Below are 20,384 nucleotides of genomic sequence, written 5' to 3' on the forward strand. Positions count from 1 at the left end.
AAAAAAATTCTATGGGTGGTCCTGGATACTTTAATCCTGGATACTTTAATCCTGGATCCTCAACTGTCACTTGAGGATCACACAAAAAACATTGTGAGAGGAGCATATGCTACACTTTCCAACTTCTGAATTGCTTTTAAACACATAGATGGTGAAATATTGAAGGAATTGTTCATGACTTTCAAGGAGACTAAAATTGGGGTATGCAGCAGTTTTATGGTGTCCACATCTCAAGCAGCATACAGTATCAATAAACTGGAAAGTGTGTAAAAACATGGTATTAAATGGTTTCTGAAATTGAAAAACAAGACCTATGAGAAGAAAAAAGCGGTGACATGAACACTATGTACTGTACAAAATAGTAATAGAAATTGCTAAAGAAATTCTTAAAACTCGGCACTTAAAAGAATAAGGGGTCAAAGATTCAGCTAAGAAAACAATGGTGCCAAAAAATACCAGAACGTTCTCCTTTGCAGGAATGGTAGACAGTTGGAACAAGTCCGAGTGTTAAGGGAGAAGGCGGTGGCAAAATAGTCAGTAGTTTCTAAGCGTTATATGACAGAGTACAGTACTGGGGAGACGGGCCACCTCGAGTGTGGGTCTCATCCTGTAACTACCTTACGGTTAGGTAAGGTAGTTACAGGATACTTAGGTAATTACATGGTACTAAATAATCCAACTAATTCTAGTAAGTGGCCCCCAGGCCTTCATTCCAACATAAATCGGTTGACTCGAGGTTTAGATCATGCTCGCTGACTGCGGCTGTTGGCATTTTATAATATTTATTATAAAACCACTGATTAAACAAAGCATTTTGGCAAAGTCCAAAGTTATAATTGGAACTAAATCGTAAAAGTTTGTAAACTTTTATGGATAAATGAGGTTACACACGTGTATATTATATAAAATTTTAGTTCAAAGCTATTCTTTCACTTAGCTAATACACTTCAATTTTAAGTACTTTATATATATATATATATATTATATATATATACATATATTATATATACATATTATATATATATATATATATATATATATATATATATATATATATATATATATATATTAGTATATTTTGGTAGCAGTCTTTCCTGTAGACATATATTATTAAATATGACCGAAAAAGTAAGATTAATAATTCTAACACGAATTTTCTCAATCTTTCGTACATTACGCTTCACTGTTGGAGGTAAATAAAAAATCACTTCTCCAAAATTCATTTTTATTTCTAGTCTGACGCGACACGGGCGCGTTTCGTAAAACTTATTACATTTTCAAAGACTTCACAAATACACAACTGATTAGAACTTACGTATCTCCGATTTTATATCTACATTTGAGTGAGGTGGGAGGGGTGATGTGGCATTAACACAAGACAGAACAAGAGGTGATATTAATAGGGTATTAAAAGTATCAACACAAGACAGAACACAACCAATGGGTATTGAATAGAAGTGTTTGTAGAAAGCCTATTGGTCCATATTTCTTGATGCTTCTATATTGGAGCGGAGTCTTGAGGTGGGTAGAATATAGTTGTGCAATAATTGGCTGTTGATTGCTGGTGTTGACTTCTTGATGTGTAGTGCCTCGCAAACGTCAAGCCGCCTGCTATCGCTGTATCTATCGATGATTTCTGTGTTGTTTACTAGGATTTCTCTGGCGATGGTTTGGTTGTGGGAAGAGATTATATGTTCCTTAATGGAGCCCTGTTGCTTATGCATCGTTAAACGCCTAGAAAGAGATGTTGTTGTCTTGCCTATATACTGGTTTTTTTGGAGCTTACAGTCCCCAAGTGGGCATTTGAAGGCATAGACGACGTTAGTCTCTTTTAAAGCGTTCTGTTTTGTGTCTGGAGAGTTTCTCATGATTAGGCTGGCCGTTTTTCTGGTTTTATAGTAAATCGTCAGTTGTATCCTCTGATTTTTGTCTGTAGGGATAACGTTTCTATTAACAATATCTTTCAGGACCCTTTCCTCCGTTTTATGAGCTGTGGAAAAGAAGTTCCTGTAAAATAGTCTAATAGGGGGTATAGGTGTTGTGTTAGTTGTCTCTTCAGAGGTTGCATGGCTCTGTAGGGTAAGGCAGGTCCTAGTCAATAACGGCTTCTCCAATGGTTTCATCGAAGACATCATAAGAAGGAAAGTGAAAAGCCATGCAACCTCTGAAGAGACAACTAACACAACACCTATACCCCCTATTAGACTATTTTACAGGAACTTCTTTTCCACAGCTCATAAAACGAAGGAAAGGGTCCTGAAAGATATTGTTAATAGAAACGTTATCCCTACAGACAAAAATCAGAGGATACAACTGACGATTTACTATAAAACCAGAAAAACGGCCAGCCTACTCATGAGAAACTCTCCAGACACAAAACAGAACGCTTTAAAAGAGACTAACGTCGTCTATGCCTTCAAATGCCCACTTGGGGACTGTAAGCTCCAAAAAAACCAGTATATAGGCAAGACAACAACATCTCTTTCTAGGCGTTTAACGATGCATAAGCAACAGGGCTTCATTAAGGAACATATAATCTCTTCCCACAACCAAACCATCGCCAGAGAAATCCTAGTAAACAACACAGAAATCATCGATAGATACAGCGATAGCAGGCGGCTTGACGTTTGCGAGGCACTACACATCAAGAAGTCAACACCAGCAATCAACAGCCAATTATTGCACAACTATATTCTACCCACCTCAAGACTCCACTCCAATATAGAAGCATCAAGAAATATGGACCAATAGGCTTTCTACAAACACTTCTATTCAATACCCATTGTTTGTGTTCTGTCTTGTGTTGATACTTTTAATACCCTATTAATATCCCCTCTTGTTCTGTCTTGTGTTAATGCCACATCACCCCTCCCACCTCACTCAAATGTAGATATAAAATCGGAGATACGAAAGTTCTAATCAGTTGTGTATTTGTGAAGTCTTTGAAAATGTAATAAGTTTTACGAAACGCGCCCGTGTCGCGTCAGACTAGAAATAAAAATGAATTTTGGAGAAGTGATTTTTTATTTACCTCCAACAGTGAAGCGTAATGTACGAAAGATTGAGAAAATTCGTGTTAGAATTATTAATCTTACTTTTTCGGTCATATTTAATAATATATATATATATATATATATATATATATATATATATATATATATATATATATATATATATATATATATATATATATATATATATATATATAAAATACATTAAAAGGTGAAATTATATACAGTACTGTATATCATTGAAATTAAAGTTGAAAGATTATATAATATTAAATACATATGTAATATTTTAATTACAATTTACAAAGTACTGTACAGTAGATATAGATTTACTACAGAATTAAAATTCCTAGAGTTATGTTATATAAGCTGTATCTCCATTAAAATATGTACTTATAGACAAGGTCTACAGTGTGTGGTTTTGCTGGAATGCACTGTAATGGTTTTAAATATTTAAACAGTTTTTACTTTAGAGAGTTTAGGCTATTTTGAGGTTTCTTTTAAAATGATTAAATACTGTATAGGCTTTGACTTCTGGTAAGCATCCATATTTTGTGCCCTTCTGAATTCTGAAGAGATTCAAAAGATTTCTCGGGTTGAGCATGTGATGCAAATTATTATTTAGGATCCTATAGATGAAGAATGCACTGGAAAATGTGGGAAGGGAATGTACATTTAATAGTTTGAGATGTGAATAATGGTGTATGTGGTCTCAAGTTGGAGTTATGAAGTTGGTTTATATAAAAACATTAAACTTACTAAAATACAAACAGATTTATTGAAAACTAGGTTAACCTTTTTGCTACATACATCATTTTTTCAGCCTAATTCTTACCAAACGTCAAAATGTAGATGAAAAAGATTTTTGAAAACGAAAAGACGAATACAAAACAATTCAAGTCGATGTGTTTCAAATATATCGAATATTCTGCAATTATGAATACAACATAAGCATACTTATTACTGATCCTTATGTACTGTATTTTAGTAGAAAAATACAACATAAAATTAATTCTGCCATCTTATTTTTCCTACAGTAATTTGTGTTCACTGATCAATGTTTTATAATTGTTTGACAATTGATGACATCCAATGGTCCAATGGTAAATATGTTTGTCAGTGCAGTTTATTATTGGGTGAAACTACCCATTTCTCTTTTGATCTTGTATTACTGAATAGCACCAGTACAGTAATCTGAGAAAGGAATTGTGAACGAAAGCTAGAGGTACTCTTTGCCATTTCACTGGAGTCTATACAAACATGCCTTGGACCTAGCAAAACTTCTCTTGATTGTTTACTAAGCATATAGTGGAACCTCGATAATATACTGAAACATTTTCCCATAAGAAATAATGTAAATTGAATTAATCCGTTGCACACACCCAAAACTATTAACGTAAAAACACATTTAATACAGAATACTACTCATATTTTTTACTATACCTTCACTGTCGAGGGCTCTTGTTGGCGTATGAAAGACGGCGAGGAGGTGGGGGGAGGAGTTCCCTTCCATTATATTATCACGCAGTGATGACATTTCTGGAGTACTCTCTCTCTTACGTTTTGCAGGCATACCACTAGGACCTGGTTGTGGCTCACTACTTGCTTGCCTTACTAAGAATGTCTATAGACACTTGTTTTTCTCTACGTTTTAACACTTGTCTGTAGCGAGACATCACATTGTCATTAAAATGGTTAATGCAAAGGCCTGCTACAACTTTTTGCAGTCTTTTCAGCAAAACTTTGCAGTTCTTTCCATACTGCACATATTTTCCTCAACTATTTTCTTTGGTTGAACTTTATTACTGAATTGTTTGGGAAATATAAGAACTTTTATATTCAGAAACAAAAAAGCAGAAAACAATTAAATTTTTCACAAAGAATTCAGGTGTGGTCATCATTAGGAGGGATACACTGGTAAACTGAGCATACCTCGCCCCGCACCTGACCCATACAAGTATCGATAAACGAGTCAAACTTCGTACACCGAGTCAAATTTTATGATCACATTGACTTCGTACACTGAAAAATTTGTACTCTAGGGCATTCGTAGACTGAGGCTCCACTGTAATATATCCTATATTAGATTTCTGTAACCAAAGCATTGAAAGAGTTAAGATTTTAAAAGCCAGGTTAGACACTTGTAGCCTACAGCAATAACAAAAGTTTTTTCAGCCACACCAACTGCTGAAGAACAAGAGAAGGGGCAACACATTGGAACTGCACAAACAAAACTTAGTCTTTGTAGCAATTAGGTCAATGTAGTTGTTAGAACTGTTAAAGCTCTAATTTTAATGGTTAATGTTTTACACTGTACCATCAAGAGGAAGGTAATCATGACTCATTATCTTCACATTTTATTGACCGTTATCCTAGAACTGTAATATGAACGTATTCACAAGTAAACTTTAAAATGGCACTCACAATCTTTCAATATATTTATATTCTATTTTCCAGTGAATAAAAACTCTGAGAACCTTAAAATTTCCATTGTTACATCACACAAAGCAATGAATGTTCATCATACTGAATGCCCAATAGCTCAACAAATTTACCAGCCTGGAATGGGCTAATCATTATTACACAAGTAGGGTTAAGAGTAAATACTGATCATATATAAATATAAAAATTGCTCTCTTGTACTGTTTATTGACATAGAAAATCAGCTTAACAGATAAAGTTTATCAAACAATATATGTACACAAAGGGAATACTTCAAATAGTACATCTGTCATCTAATTTAAATATTGTAAAACTTGAACTCAATATTACCTTAGGTCTGAGGTCAAGTAATATTAATGGCATTTTACAAAAGTGACACTGAATTATATAATTGCCTGCCAAGAGGTTTCACCTACTATATTATATGTACAAGAATTGGCCAGGTGATAATTAGGATTAGAAATAAATGTTTAAAATATGTTATGGCATTCAGTAATTGCAGTAACAGTGCTTTACCAAGGAACTGGTGTTGCCTATTATTTTTGGATGACAAAGAGCCATATTAAATTTTGTATATTAATGTTCAAATATAATGTACTTAGCATATGACCTTATTTTCCATACTTGGATCTGAACTACAATTTATTATCCCAAAACAATTTCAGTCCAATGAGGCTTGTTACCTCTATATATTAATGTTCAAATACTAATTTGGAAGAATGAACATACAAATTTTATTATTGAAAAATGTCAAAGAATTAATTGCACTTTCTTAAAAATAAAGAGTAAAGTAATATTACTGAAAGTTGGGTTACTGTACAGTATTTCCATTTTCAGACAAATTAATTGTTTGAGCAACTGCTCATGAAGGATAAGCATTGGTCATACAATTAAGTTAAAGCAATAAAAGCTTATCCACTGTACCAATGTAATTAAATTTTTCTTTTTACTACTTGTTGCTTTCTTGTGCAAATAATAAATATTACTATTAGATAATTTGGGCTTTATTGGGATTTCAAGATTTAGTCCTTGATTTTAGTCTTGAAAGACTGAAGTCATCATACAGTAAAACTGTATATCTACAATTGACTTGCTCCCCAAGACAGCAAGTTTCATCCAATTATCATGTTCCTTATTACAACACACAGAATGATGCACAGCTCATTTAATACAACACTAAATCTGTTTCAAATAAAAAAGAACCAATGGAAAAAATGCTCATTTTGTAGTACATTTATAGTTGGGAGCTTAAACAGACATTAGACATTAATACTGCACTAAACACAAGATTTTAACAAAATTAAATCAAATACATTCTTAGCATTAACTTGCCATACTGAAATTCGAACAATAAAACAGCCTCTTTACAGATTCAGCCACAAAATCTTACCTTTCCATAATATTTACATTAACATTGCAAATATGGTCATATGTTTAATACGTTTACCACAAATACAATATTTGTTATTACGCGATGTACAAATAGCTCCCAAGAAGGCTATCATTCTTAACGATATAAAAAAGCCCAATAAAAATAACAATTCCATATTTCCATATGACAAGCATGCACTGGACTATTCTTCAACAAGTTTCCCTTTCTACAACGCTTTTCCTGTACTGCTCGTAAATGTTACTCTTCACGGGTTATTTTGTTCCCCATTTACTTTCTAATGAAAGTCTCACAATTATTTTCTAGTTCTCTTCTCTTATTCCAGCTACATAACAAAATACAGAACAGTACTGTAATTACATGGCCTGTACTATTACACTTTGTACACAAATTCTTGAGTAAGAGCTATACTATATGTACACAGTCAAAATTACACTAATTTCAATAAGTATCCGAAGACCCAATGCACATTTTTATCCCTGCCAAATGTCGAGGTACGTCAACATAAAAATTACATAATGCATGGCCTAGATGCTTCAAAATAGACAAGCACAATAACATTACATCCAGGATTTCATTAACGCATTAAAGAGTCATTCCATGTCAATTCACGCAAATATTGGGCAAATTTTCTGGCATCCTCTCTGATTTTGATGCAATTTGGTACACACATAGAGATCTCGGCGAGAGAAAGTGACGTTTGTCTCACATTAGCAGCTAAAACAGTTGCAGATACATAATCTTGAATTTTGCAAAAATGGGTAAATTTTCCTTGCTCATGCTTTATTTTAAAAGGATGCACCTTAGCTTTTATGGCACAGAATTCATTCAAATACCATTTTAATGCTATTAAGTGGCTCTCCACCTTTTAATTCTATGCATATTTTAAATCAGGATTCAAATAAAAAAGTTTACCTTAAATTTAATCTTTGACCCCTGGGAAGGTCATTTGACACCAACACAGAATTTGTCAAACTTGAACAATTAACTGGTATGTGTATACAGTATTAGGATTTAACATAATTTGTATGGGTTATTCTCTCAAGTTTAGGACCTACATTCATTTGAATGGATCTAACCTTAGCTGAATACCTTGACCTCAAGTAAATATCCAAACTTTGGAGAGCCATAACTCGGGAGCCATTTCAACTACAGCGGTGAGACAAATGTTGTTCTATTTCTCTCATTAATTTAAAAAATTTTGACTATATAAAATTCAATTTGTAGTGTATTTCAGTGTATCTTATCAATGCTGTTTATTTTCAGGTCAATAAAATGTTAGAAATTATAATGTACTCACCTAGTTGTGGATTGAGGGATTAATGTCCTTAATCTTGGGTGCTATTGCTGCCACCATTTTGCAAAACACAAGAGCATCATCTTTAAAGACATTCATCCCTTAACTAAATATCTGCTAAATAGAATTCTATTACTTAAAAGTCACAACAAACCATAATATTAAAACTATTGTAGGGAGTTAGCAAAATCTCCGAATCCACAGTCTACAATGTACAGTGAAGAATCCGAGGCAGAAACCATAGAAGATAACGTTATAAAACCATTTAGCATTTGAGGCTGAAGATACAGAAAATAATGCAGCTGATAAGTATGACCTAGCTGAAATGAATAGGCAACTGGGCAAAACAGAAGAGACAACAATAGAAGCAAGCAGAGTATCTTACAGCTCACATCATGCAAAAAAGAAACTTGAGAGTGGAAGGAGCCATGTAAAGGAAGCTTGAATAAAACATGCTAGGTATTAAATTTCAGCCACAGGTTATGATGAAACAGAGATCAAAATTCTTCAGCAAAAGAGAACTTCAATAAAGTGACAAACCAAAGTGTAAAAATAACATTCTAGCACTCCTACCAAAGACAGCAGAAATAAAATCATGCAGAAATTAAAGTGTTCCGACTACTGTACATGGCTTGGCAAGCAAAGCGTTTGCTGGCAGAATTTGTAGTAAGTACTTTCAACACCAAATCCACAGCTGAGGAAATGTCTGCCTAATGCAGTTGCAGCTAAAGTAATTAATTTCTATCACTCTCCAGAAGTGAGAAGAGAAATGCCAGGGGTGAAAGAGAGCTGACAGAACTTGGGAAAGAAGGCAAAAATGTTTTAGTATTGTGTAACTTGAAAGAAGCATTTACAAATTTCAAAGAGAAATATCCATCAATGAAGATTGGATTTTCAAAGTTTGCAGAGTTTTGGGAAAAGGAATATGTGTAACCTGGGGCGAGTGGCACACATTGTGTGCATTAATACTAAATATCAAAATGTTAAGCTCGTGATGCCAGCCACTGAAAAGGTTCTTTAAGCATAATTCAACAGACTGCCTAAGTCCTAATGTGGGTGGCCCACAGCATCAACATCACAATATAATGATGGTCCTGATACAAACTATATTTGTCACTACAGCCACTGTTTTGCCCTTCACCAGTGCAACCCACCATAGGAAATATACATTTCTTTTGGGAATGTACACCTTGCCTGTATATCTTGGAAGTCAAGGAAGAAAACAATGAAATAAACTTAACTATCCTTCACCCACGTGGACCTGCACACACACATTTGTGTATCCAACTCCACCAGATGAACAAGTTATTGATGCAAGTGATGTGATAACGATAGCTTAGTTACCATTACTGGCCACATCTACACATTGACCAAGTCAAAAATGAATAAGGCCACAAACAAAATTCAGCAGCAATCGTGAAGAACAGAGGGGCTGGCAGTGAGGATCATTATAGTACTGAACATATAAATTTAAAGGTTCTGTCATTTCAAGACATGTACCAAATTTATATTGAATTATGCCCATCTTCATGTGTAGGTGGTAATTAACAAGTATTAAAGTTATTGCCATGTTTGTGCATTGTGGTTAAATTTGACAATGACTACAAAAATGATATAACCAAATGCTCATCAGGTAGGTGACTGGCAAGCGTGTAGGGAAGGAGGAAAGCCATGAAATTCATTCCAATGAAGTGGGGATGGAGGGGAAGAGGGGTGGGTGGCTGCTGATTTGCATATCCAGAAAATTTTATGATCAAAAATTTTGAAATTAATGAAATAGAACAATACTGTATATGTCTTACCATCATGAGACACATGAAATCACCACATGAGACCAGAAGGCATGGCAGGATGTGCAGAATATCCCCGTTGAAAAGCAGAGGTGTAACAGGTCCTCTGAGGGAGAACCCTATCAACATCAGAGGCCCGAGACTGTTCAACATGCTTCCACTACGCACAAGGGGGCATAACTGGCCGACACCCCCTCAGTGTTCGAGAGAACTAGATAAACACCTCCAAAGAATACCTGATCAACCAGGCTGTGACTCATACGTCAGGCTGCGAGCAGCCGTATCAAACAACCTGGTTGACCAGTCCAGCAACGAGGAGGCTTGGGCAATGGACCGGGCCGCTAAGCTCCAAAACCAACACAAGGTAATCATTGTACTTAAAATGGTTCTAGAATTATGCCTCTACAAAGTTTGGATAGACACTTGAGGTCAGGGTTTTCAGCTAAGGTTAGGGCTATTCAAATGAATGCAGTTCATTTACCCCCCCCACACACACACTATATATATATGTAATAAACTAGTATACACATTTATACCAATTTTGAGTTTGAAAAAATCCTAATTATACAACAAATGACCTTTCCAAGGTCAAAGGTTAACTGCAAGGTAAACTTTTTCATTTGAACCCTGATTTAAAATATGCACAGAATAAAAGTTGGAGAGGCATTCATGGAGAGGCTTTAAGATATTTGAATGAACTCTGCATGTGCCATAGGAGCTGAGATACATCCTATTGAAAAAAGGCACAATCATGGGAAGATTCCCCCCTTTTTTTTGCACAATTCAAGCTCCCACATCTCAGGAACTATTTTAGCTACAGATGTGAGACAGGTCATTCACTGTGAATTTTCTCTCGCTGAGATATGTACGTGTACTAAATTGCATCAAAATAGAAAAGGGTGCTGGAAACCAACTGAGTGAAGTGACATGGAATGACCCATAACAAATGTAAATATGACCACAGTTCGAGGAGAAACAAAAGCAATATCTTGACAAAAATATAAATAAAAATAAAAAATAAAGTACCTACAAAGTTCTATACAGTATTTTATGAGAGTATAGTAAAGTACAATCAATATCCTTTCATGGTAACAAAACCCAATATAAAACTTTCCTTAATTCCCAGCCCTGAATGAAATCATTCTACCCATGATAAGACATGAATAAAGAAATCTGAAAATATTCTTTGCTCTTATGTTAGTGGAATATTATAGAAATCACACATTATAATTAAAGAAGTATTTATTATATTACAGTCTCTAATCAGAATAATTTCAAACTGCAACAAATAGCTTGATACTTTTGGCACAGCAATATTTTCATCCCCAAGTGCTGTCAGTCTTATGCATGCTGAAAGCTTATTTACATAACCATGACTAAAATGTTCTCAGGAAGCTACTATTTATATCTGGGCTTATTCCCTCATGGTTAATTAGGACTGCATTATTGTTACACAAGTCAAAATATAAGTTGTCATAATTCAGACAAATCCTCATCAATATCAATACACGCCAGACCTAAGTACTGTAAACGACAATGTCAATTATGCATTCATAGTTTTACAGTTCAACGGTTCGAATTCCATATACCAGTGCCTTTCAGCAGTTCGTTTTCAGGTACTGTACTTAAAACACCATTTCTACCAAAGTAATAGCCTTTTAAGTTATTTGCGTAAAGGAGAAACAGATTAAAATAGAGAGACGCATGATAAATGAGAAGACAAAATATACAGTATGTAAAAGAAAAAAAGACAGATTAAGGCAAATACAAGATTAATACTTAAAAGCTTAAGCAGCCTGAAAAGTTTTTAACACATTTTTCTAACAATCTGGACTTCATACACTATTGAAATTAATGAAAAATAGTATACAATTATCAGTTATTGTTATCATTATTTTCATTTTCATTATCACTACTAGAATCACTACTTGAAGAGGAGGATGAAGAGTCACTGGATGAGGAGGAGGAGGAGGACGACGACGAAGACGATGATGAGGAGCGGTGTCGCTGGCTGGGCGGCTTAGGTGCTGGTTGAGAATCTGCATCATAATTGCTATAATATTCATAAAGATCAGCATGTGGTTGGCTTTTATGAGCTACTTTGAGAGTAGTAGTGCACTCAGGACAATACCAATTCCCCTCTGGAGCAGCCATAATTCCCACACATTCAAAATGGAACCACTGGTAGCGACAAGAAGGATTGTCACAGCCTATCATATCTGACACCTCATCATATGGACACTGACAAATGCAGTACAGTGTTTCATCTGCCTCCATACTGCCTCCATCGTCACGAGGACCCTTCTTGGACATTCTTTTTCGTTTTTTTGGTGGTGGCTTTCCACTAATAGTAGTCATGGATTTCTTCCTCTTGTTTCCTGAATATGACTGGGTTGATGTATTTGCAGCCACACGAGTTGCAGGCATATATATGCTGCACGAATTTTCAGGAACTTTATGTACACGGTGTCGGGCAGGGTGTACATTATCTAAGTGGTACTGTAAAGCTTCAAGAGAATGCCAAGGCGAAGCCCCGTCACAATATGGACAGTCATAACTAAGTGTCTGACTCTTAGTAGCTTTATGTACCATAAAGAAATGCAAGCTAAGAACTGTCCACGATTCAAAAGCTTTGTAGCAAAAATTACACATGTATGCATCATTAACCCTTACGTGGTCAAACATTGTGTGTGTGTCACTAAGATGCACAACCAGGTCCACAATCTTATTAAGGCGTGGTCGGGCTTCACATACACGGCACACTATTTCTCCACCAACATTGAGCGCTCGTTGTGCTTTATGGGCATAATAAAGATGAAAATAATAGGCTCCGTCCTCCCGAAAAACCAAGCCACACAAACAACGAAAAGTTCCATTAGGTAGCATTGCACGTTGGTGATAAGCTAAATGGTGGTCATTAATATCATCTGCAGTGGTGAAAGAATGATCACAAAAAGCACAATCATTGAGCCCCAAGTTTAATACAAGTTGTGGGTGAACCAGGTACATATGAAGCAATTTTCCCGCTGGGTCATTCCAAGTCAGATGGCACGGCCCACACCGTACTCCAACAGCTCGGTCAACAATCTGCACCATGTTTTCTCGCACTATAGGTGATGGTGGATTTTCATCAACTGTTCCCCCGATCGCTCCCACTACACCACTGGAACCATCCACCAATTTTCTTCTTTTCTGCTCTGCATGCTTCCCTTGAATATCCAAATGATGAGTTTGCAATTCCTCATGCTGGTACATATCAACTTTATCCACCTGTACCGATTCCAATGGTTTCTGTTTGTTGCTTGCTTGCTTTCCATGTGTATTTTTCTTGTGATGAACTGCTGTTGTTTTTTCACTTTCCGAATCTGAAGTGTCCAAATCTGATTCTGTCATTGCTAACATGACCAGCCTCGTCTGGAATTCTTCTTCAGCTACCTTGTCATCATCATCAATCTTGCCAGATGGCACAGCAGGTGTCACTGCTGGGCCTTCCCACTCTGAACTGTCTGAATCTGTATCACTGGCCATGTTGCTTTTGTCCTTCACTGACTTTTCCAAAGACGTTCTATGTTTTCGGCTTTTATATTTACTGAGGTCTTCACTAGAGTCAGACTGGTAATTTGTCGATTGGCTTGGGTGGTCAGCAGCCACATGTTTTGCCAGCAAATTTCTCGACACAAATGCTTGTGTACAATGCTGACATTTATGCGGTCGTTCTCCAGTGTGAATACGTGAATGAACTCTTAGTCTTGAACGAGTACCAAAACGATCACCACAATGGTCACACTTGTGAATTAACTGTTTTTTGTGTATATGAAGAACATGTTGAGTTAGAGACACCTCGGAAGTAAAACATTTTCCACAGTGGGGACATGTTTGTGGGTTGTGTTTCCATTCTTTGTGTTTAACAAGATGGTGATCACGCACAAACTTTTCCCCACAAACTTCACACTCAAATTTCTTTTCAAGTTTGCACAAGTTGTAATGAAGTTGCCGTGACTTTTCTTGCTTAAAGCGCTTACCGCATTTAAAGCATGGAAAAGTGTAACCAATCGACGGAGAAGCTCTAGCTTCCAGTACTACCATAGTTCTTTGGGTACCATCTAGTCCAGAGAATACAAAAGGGCGTGCTTCACTTGGTAAATGGGATAAATGGAAGGAGTGAACTAAAAATGCATAGAGGCTTCCTTGAAAAGTCCCACAAGTACAAGTAACAAGTGCACGTGGATGAGCTTCATTCATATGTAACAAAAGGCGAGGTAAAAGTACACTTACACCACATCCTACACATTGACCTGTAAACTTGTCACTAAGATCACGTAAAATGTTCTCCCCCATAGAAGTCTCATCGATATCAGCATTTTCTCCCAGACCTTTTGGCAAAGGCTTTGGTTCTCCACGTCTACTTTGTCTCTCTCTTGGTGTACTCTTCTTTTTCAATGAGCACTCTACCTCTGGTGCAGATTGAACAAGATCAACATCTGATGACCGAGACTTTGTGTGTCCTGGGAGCACAGCTTTATCCGTCTCCTCGCCATTTTGTTGTAATTCTGTTAAAACTTCGGTCATAGTTCGAATGGTTTGGGCCACAACATTGTTAAGGGTATCAACCAAGCCAAACGTTGGTGTTCCTCCTTCTGGTGGCAAGTGACCTGAATTTTCTTGTTTGTCAAACGTACCGTGTTCTTTTGTTGGAGGAGTTTTAGGGGATAGCGTAACTGGGGTATTTTTTGTGCTCTCTAAGTCCTTGATTTCTGTGGACAATGTTGCTTCTATATTAGTAGGTGCTTTTGATATAACAGAGTCTGCCTGACTACCATTTGGGTTAGGTAAATTTGGGCCAGGACTAGGTGGACATGATCCACGTGGTGAATTTGGTGAAGCAGCAGCTGTATCAATCTGTAAAGGTGGCTCACTACCACTGTCATCATCCTCATCGTCTTTCTGTTCTGTCTCATTGTCTTCCACTGTTTTTGTTTCATGAACTGCAACTCCAAATGGCAAAGTGCTTACATCCGTCTTTGCAGTCTCGGCTACTCCAACAGCAGGAACCTGTGGTTCATCTGATATCGACTGTACTGTCTCCACTCTCTCTCTCTTTAAGGTGGTATTTTTCTCAGCTGAGAACATGAGGTCAGTGGTAGGTGGAGTAAGTTTGTGGGGAGACATAGATACTGTGCACAATGACCCACACCAACCAGGAACAGCATCATCCTCACTTTCTGCAGTCTCCTCTCTTGCCTCACAGTTATTGCCCATTTCCTCCACTGAATTCTCTTGGGTGTTTCCTTGAGGTGTGTCCATTAATAAAGGAACATAGATTAAAGGGTCACATTGTGCTACAACACCACCAGTTGAACTAATACCTACAAGAATGACACATCCATCTTCTTTATATAATACTTTAGGATGCTGAATTTTGTACTTTTCTTTTACTTGTTGTTTATATTTAAGACGTACCCAAACAGCGTCCAAAGACCTCAGATCATGACAGGTAGTGCGATGATGTTGCAAGGATGAAACTGTAATGGCATGATAAGGACAGATTAAGCAAGCAAGAGTGTGTGATAACAACTGATGACAAAATAATGCCAAACGATCCTTGAACACTTTGGTCATATTACACTTTGAACAACAGTTAGGTAGCTTAACATACTTTAGGTGGGGTTTTATTGTTTGTCGATGTTTAGGGGAGTCCATAAGGTGATCATAAAGACAAGATGCCTGTGGAGCACTGAAATTACATGATTGAGCAGGACACTGCCAAGGTGGACCAGCCTGGCACCGATGCAAACCAAGACGGCAGTGTGCACACAGAGGAGCTGGACTCAAGTCTGCATATCTTAATGTCAGAGTAGTTGAGCATCCACAAACCACACAGGTTGTCCATATTTTTACAGTAGTGGAAGGAGTTAGGTGGTGACCTGCCCCAATTAATGTAAACAAATCTCCAGTATGACTATACCAGACTGTATTTAGTGCCTGAGCATCTAAGGAAGAGAGAAGTCCTCCACGCCCTCCACGAACCCACTGAAGAACTAAACTTATCTCGTCCAAGTTTAACTCTTCATCACTGGGAAGATGACATGCATTAATGTGGGATGCTAGGTGAATAGATGTAGGAGCAACTGTTTGTCCAGGCTTGGACTGTTCATCTGGTTCAGAGTCACAATGAAGTGTTCTGCATGTGGGAAATGGACAAGGGAAAACATGAAATGCCCAAGAGTGCACCACCCAAGACAAAATATTTTGCCCAATTAAATTTGTAGGGCAAAAATTACAAGTAAAATGTGGAACACATTTTTTAACATATGTATGGCTATATACATGAGGAAGAAGTGCACTTGCCCACTGGCCACAAAGTACACACCAGCCTCCTGCCAGCTGGCTCTTGTGGTTTGCAATTAGATGGGCAGTCAACTGAGACTGACTACTGGGATATGGATAGCCACAGAGAAACCAACATGAGAGGCTGTCTTTCACCAAACCCCAGCACCCTCCACACAAGCCACGTGATTCATTTAACTGCGGACTCACAATAAATGCTAAAGAACGCTTACATATTAGACAACGTGCAAAAGATATATTATTATGTAAACCAAGAGCTAACATGGAGGCCAGGGAAGATCGGTCAAGTGGAGGCAAAACATGAAGGAGACGTAACAGCAGCCACCAACCATGTAACAAAGTATCACTCAATAGATGAACATTAACCAGGTGGTTCGCTAAAATCTTCGGGAAGGCATGTGGAGCACACACCATCAGGAAGTGCTGAGGATTTTGAACAACAGCTGGGGTGGTGCAACACTGGTGACATGTCCATGATAATCCCTTTCCTGTCCACCACACACTTGCCTGTGGAGATGGAGAGCTCAAAGTCAGCATACTTGACATCTGTCCATGTACTAGAAGTTCGTGTAACTGTCGAGTCGGCTGTGCTAACAGACACAGGCACACTCGACATGGAAGAGTAAGATTTGAAACCGACCCGGCCATTGTACATGATGCAACATCAGCAGACAAATCCTCCAGCATTCGCACAATGACGGGTTCATGATGTTCCCATAAGTGTGCATGATACTGCACAGCTCCAATCATTTTTCCACAGTGGCCTTCATCCAGCATACACTCGTAAATTCTCCTGTGACCAACTCTTCGATGTTGATATTTTTCTTCGTTAGTTTCAAATACTAACTGACATTCATGACATGCTTTTTTATCATCTGCTGAGTCCACTGGTCTTAAGGTTTTTCTGCTAAATGGTTGAACATCACTAGTGCTAATGCTAGCCGGAATCAGATTATGGCCTATAAGCTTTCTAGATCCGTCATCACTGCTGTGTGAAGTAACAGAAACAAAACCTTCAAATGCTTCTTCAGCCACATCATTATTTCCAAAACATTCTTCTTTCCATTTTTTTTCTGGCAAGGAATTATGGAAACCTTCAAAGTTGTTTACCCTACATTTTTCATCATCTAATGATCCAAATAGCTTTTCGTATTCCCCTAAAGTTATAACCGTTTTTGTAACTTCATTTTTGTCAATCACATCATTCTCTGTGCAATCACACTTATATCCCTGTTTTTCCATTTCAATCCCTTTATCTTTAAGGCAATGTGGTTCAATTTCTTTAGGTATTTTTATTACACTAATACTCAACCCAGTATCACTACCGTGTTGTGAATGTTCAGATTTTTTAGGCTTTCCTGCAATTGAAATTCTTAAATCATCTTTCTCAATATGTTCTCTCTCGAGGCATTTAGTTTCTTTTAATATTTCATTACATGAATTCTTGATGTCATCTTGCCCTTCAACAGTGGCAATCATTCCATGCATTTTACTTACATTATGACAATTTTCATCTATATCCATTTCTCCGAGCTCACATTTTCCTTTATATATGCACTCTGTTTCTGACAACATAATCACATCACCTTTAACTTTTTGGTGTCTCTGAGGTTTATCATCATTGTATTCACTATTGCTGCTCTGTGTGATACGAGAATGGGGAATAATACTTATGTCTTTGTTATGCCAGATAGATTTTTCTGCACTTTTACAAATTTGTTTAATTTCTTTGCCATTTTCAGAGTCATGTATAGGTTTGCTCATATCATTATCTACTCTTGAAAACTGTGCTTCAGATGACAAGTCTTCATTATTAATTTTACCTTTAGACAAACTATCTTTTCTTGGAAAAGGGGTCTTTTGGATATTTTGTCCAATAACATCCATTAAAATTTTATTTTGTACACATTCTTTTGAACTCGTTACATCACTATCAGTTTTACTAGAGTCACTCGAATCACTATCATCATCTTCTGAAGACTCAAAGGGTTTATCCCTTTGGATCATATCTTTTAGTACTTCACTAGGAGTATATCCCGTTCCTCCCCCTCTCACCACTGGGCTGCTATATGATGCACTATCTAACACTACTTCACCACTACATTTGTCAATGGATGCTGCCATTTTAGACTGATTGGTTTCCTTTTCTTTCTCACAAATTATATGCAACTCTTTAGATACACTATTACTTTTGGGAGAACAACAGGGTAAAGGCTCCTCTTTGTCCTGCTCTAAAGAAAGGTTTGAAAGTCTACTGATTTCAGTTTTAGTTTGAGAGCCTGCCGAAGAAGGGTCATCTAAGCCTATCTGCCCAGAATCATTAGATACATTAATGGCATCAATATTATCAACTGATGTAAGTGAAACACCAATTTTATCTTTCAACTGTTTTTTCTCACTTACTTTTATCACTGCTACACTATTTATGTCACTACTGTTATTCTCCAGTTTATCACTGCTATCCCCATCAGTCTTAATGTCTGTAACAGATTGGGTAACACAATGTGATCCAGGTAACCACTGCCTTGTACTAACTAAGGTTTGTACTTCACTTATATTTCCAGGAGGGTCTAGATCGTTTGTTGATGTATTTTCTTCAATACTGGGAGCAATATTTTCTGGACTATCAACTGTCTGTTGACTATTTTCAAGAGTATCTTCATTGGCACTGAGAGATCTCTGAGCATCACCATTATCAACATTTTCCAACTGTTCTCTAGCTACTGACTCATTCAGCCTGGTATTCTCCTTATCACTGTCAGCTTCTGTATTACTTGTAGAAGGTTCTTGACGTAGAGGTTCTTCTGGCTTTCTATGTTGACCTTCTGAGAAGTCTAATTTACGATTGGTGCTAATGGCTTCATCTGTATTTCTTCGTTCTACATGCTTGCGCTCCAGTCCTTTGTGACTCTTATCACCACCAGAACCAGAGGCCTTGGTAACTTCCTGCTTCTCACGACGCTCATTAGCCTTAAGGGATTTCACAATGATTTCCCAATCGTGCATGATATCTGGTAAAGGTGCTGTTCGAGATCTCTTTGTTTCAGGGGAGTTTTCTTCTTCCTCTCTTGACCCTCCAGAAATTGGTGGGTATAGTAATTTTCTGGCTTGGCTGCCCTCTTGATTGGGTGATCTTCCATCACGTGAATTGCGGCCACTATGATGCACTTTTCCACTTGCATGCCGTGACTTTCTTGGCCGTTCAGATTTCGTCTGAGAATCATGAAGGGTATTACCAGATGTGCGTCCAGGTGTTGCTAAGGAGGTTAACCTTGGAGAAGCATCTGGAGCAAATATCTGGCATTGGCCAGATTCAGAAACACTACGAGTCCGTCCAGTACGTCTTCCAGCAGGGGACCTGAAAGAATAAATAAATGTAACATGACTTCTTGTAAAACATGTTTTAATAATTAGGACATTATTAAAGTTATTATTACATTGTTAAAACACAAATTCACACTACGGTAGTCATCTTTAACCAATGAGCACTAGGACAGGCACCTTATCCAGTCAATGTGCAATACGACACTCACTTCAACAAGTCAATCACAGTTTGGCAAAATTTATATTAAAGAAACCTCAAGCTTTCCCAATTCACAGAACCCCAAGCTTTTCCAATTAACAGAACCTCAAGCTTTTCCAATTAACAGAACCTCAAGCTTTCCCAATTAACAGAACCTCAAGCTTTTCCAATTAACAGAACCTCAAGCTTTTCCAATTAACAGAACCTCAAGCTTTCCCAATTAACAGAACCTCAAGCTTTCCCAATTAACAGAACCTCAAGCTTTCCCAAAGGATCAATGTTGATGCAAGGGTCAGTGTTATTCTTCACAACTGGTTATCAGAGTTACCTTATACCCAAATTATCAAATCCACTAGGATTGTGATGAGGGTTTGAACCTGCGCACTGGATGTTCCCAGCTGTACCTTAGTCAACTGTGCCACAACACGGTTGTGGCACAGTTGACTTTGGGCGCAGCTGGGAACATCCAGTGCGTAGGTTCAAACCCTCATCACGGCCCTTGTGGATTTGTTCATTTGATATATCACGCTATTGTGATTTCTCTGTGTATACCCAAATTGTTTTTTAAATAAAAATCATAATT

General features: G+C 37.2%; 1 protein-coding gene across 10 annotated transcripts in view; it reads right to left on the reverse strand.

Moving 5' to 3' along the window:
• Window positions 1-5,355: 5,355 nt before the first annotated feature.
• The window catches only part of LOC123746247 (uncharacterized), a 40,233-nt gene continuing 25,204 nt past the window's right edge, over window positions 5,356-20,384 (reverse strand). For all 10 annotated transcript variants that reach the window (XM_069321695.1, XM_069321694.1, XM_045727593.2 and 7 more), the window contains one exon: window positions 5,356-19,636. In XM_069321695.1, coding sequence (XP_069177796.1) covers window positions 11,806-19,636 — 7,831 coding nt within the window. In that variant the 3' untranslated portion in view covers window positions 5,356-11,805. The remainder of the gene's footprint in view (window positions 19,637-20,384) is intronic.

This window comes from Procambarus clarkii, chromosome 10 (genome assembly GCF_040958095.1).
Source record: "Procambarus clarkii isolate CNS0578487 chromosome 10, FALCON_Pclarkii_2.0, whole genome shotgun sequence".
NCBI lineage: Eukaryota > Metazoa > Arthropoda > Malacostraca > Decapoda > Cambaridae > Procambarus > Procambarus clarkii.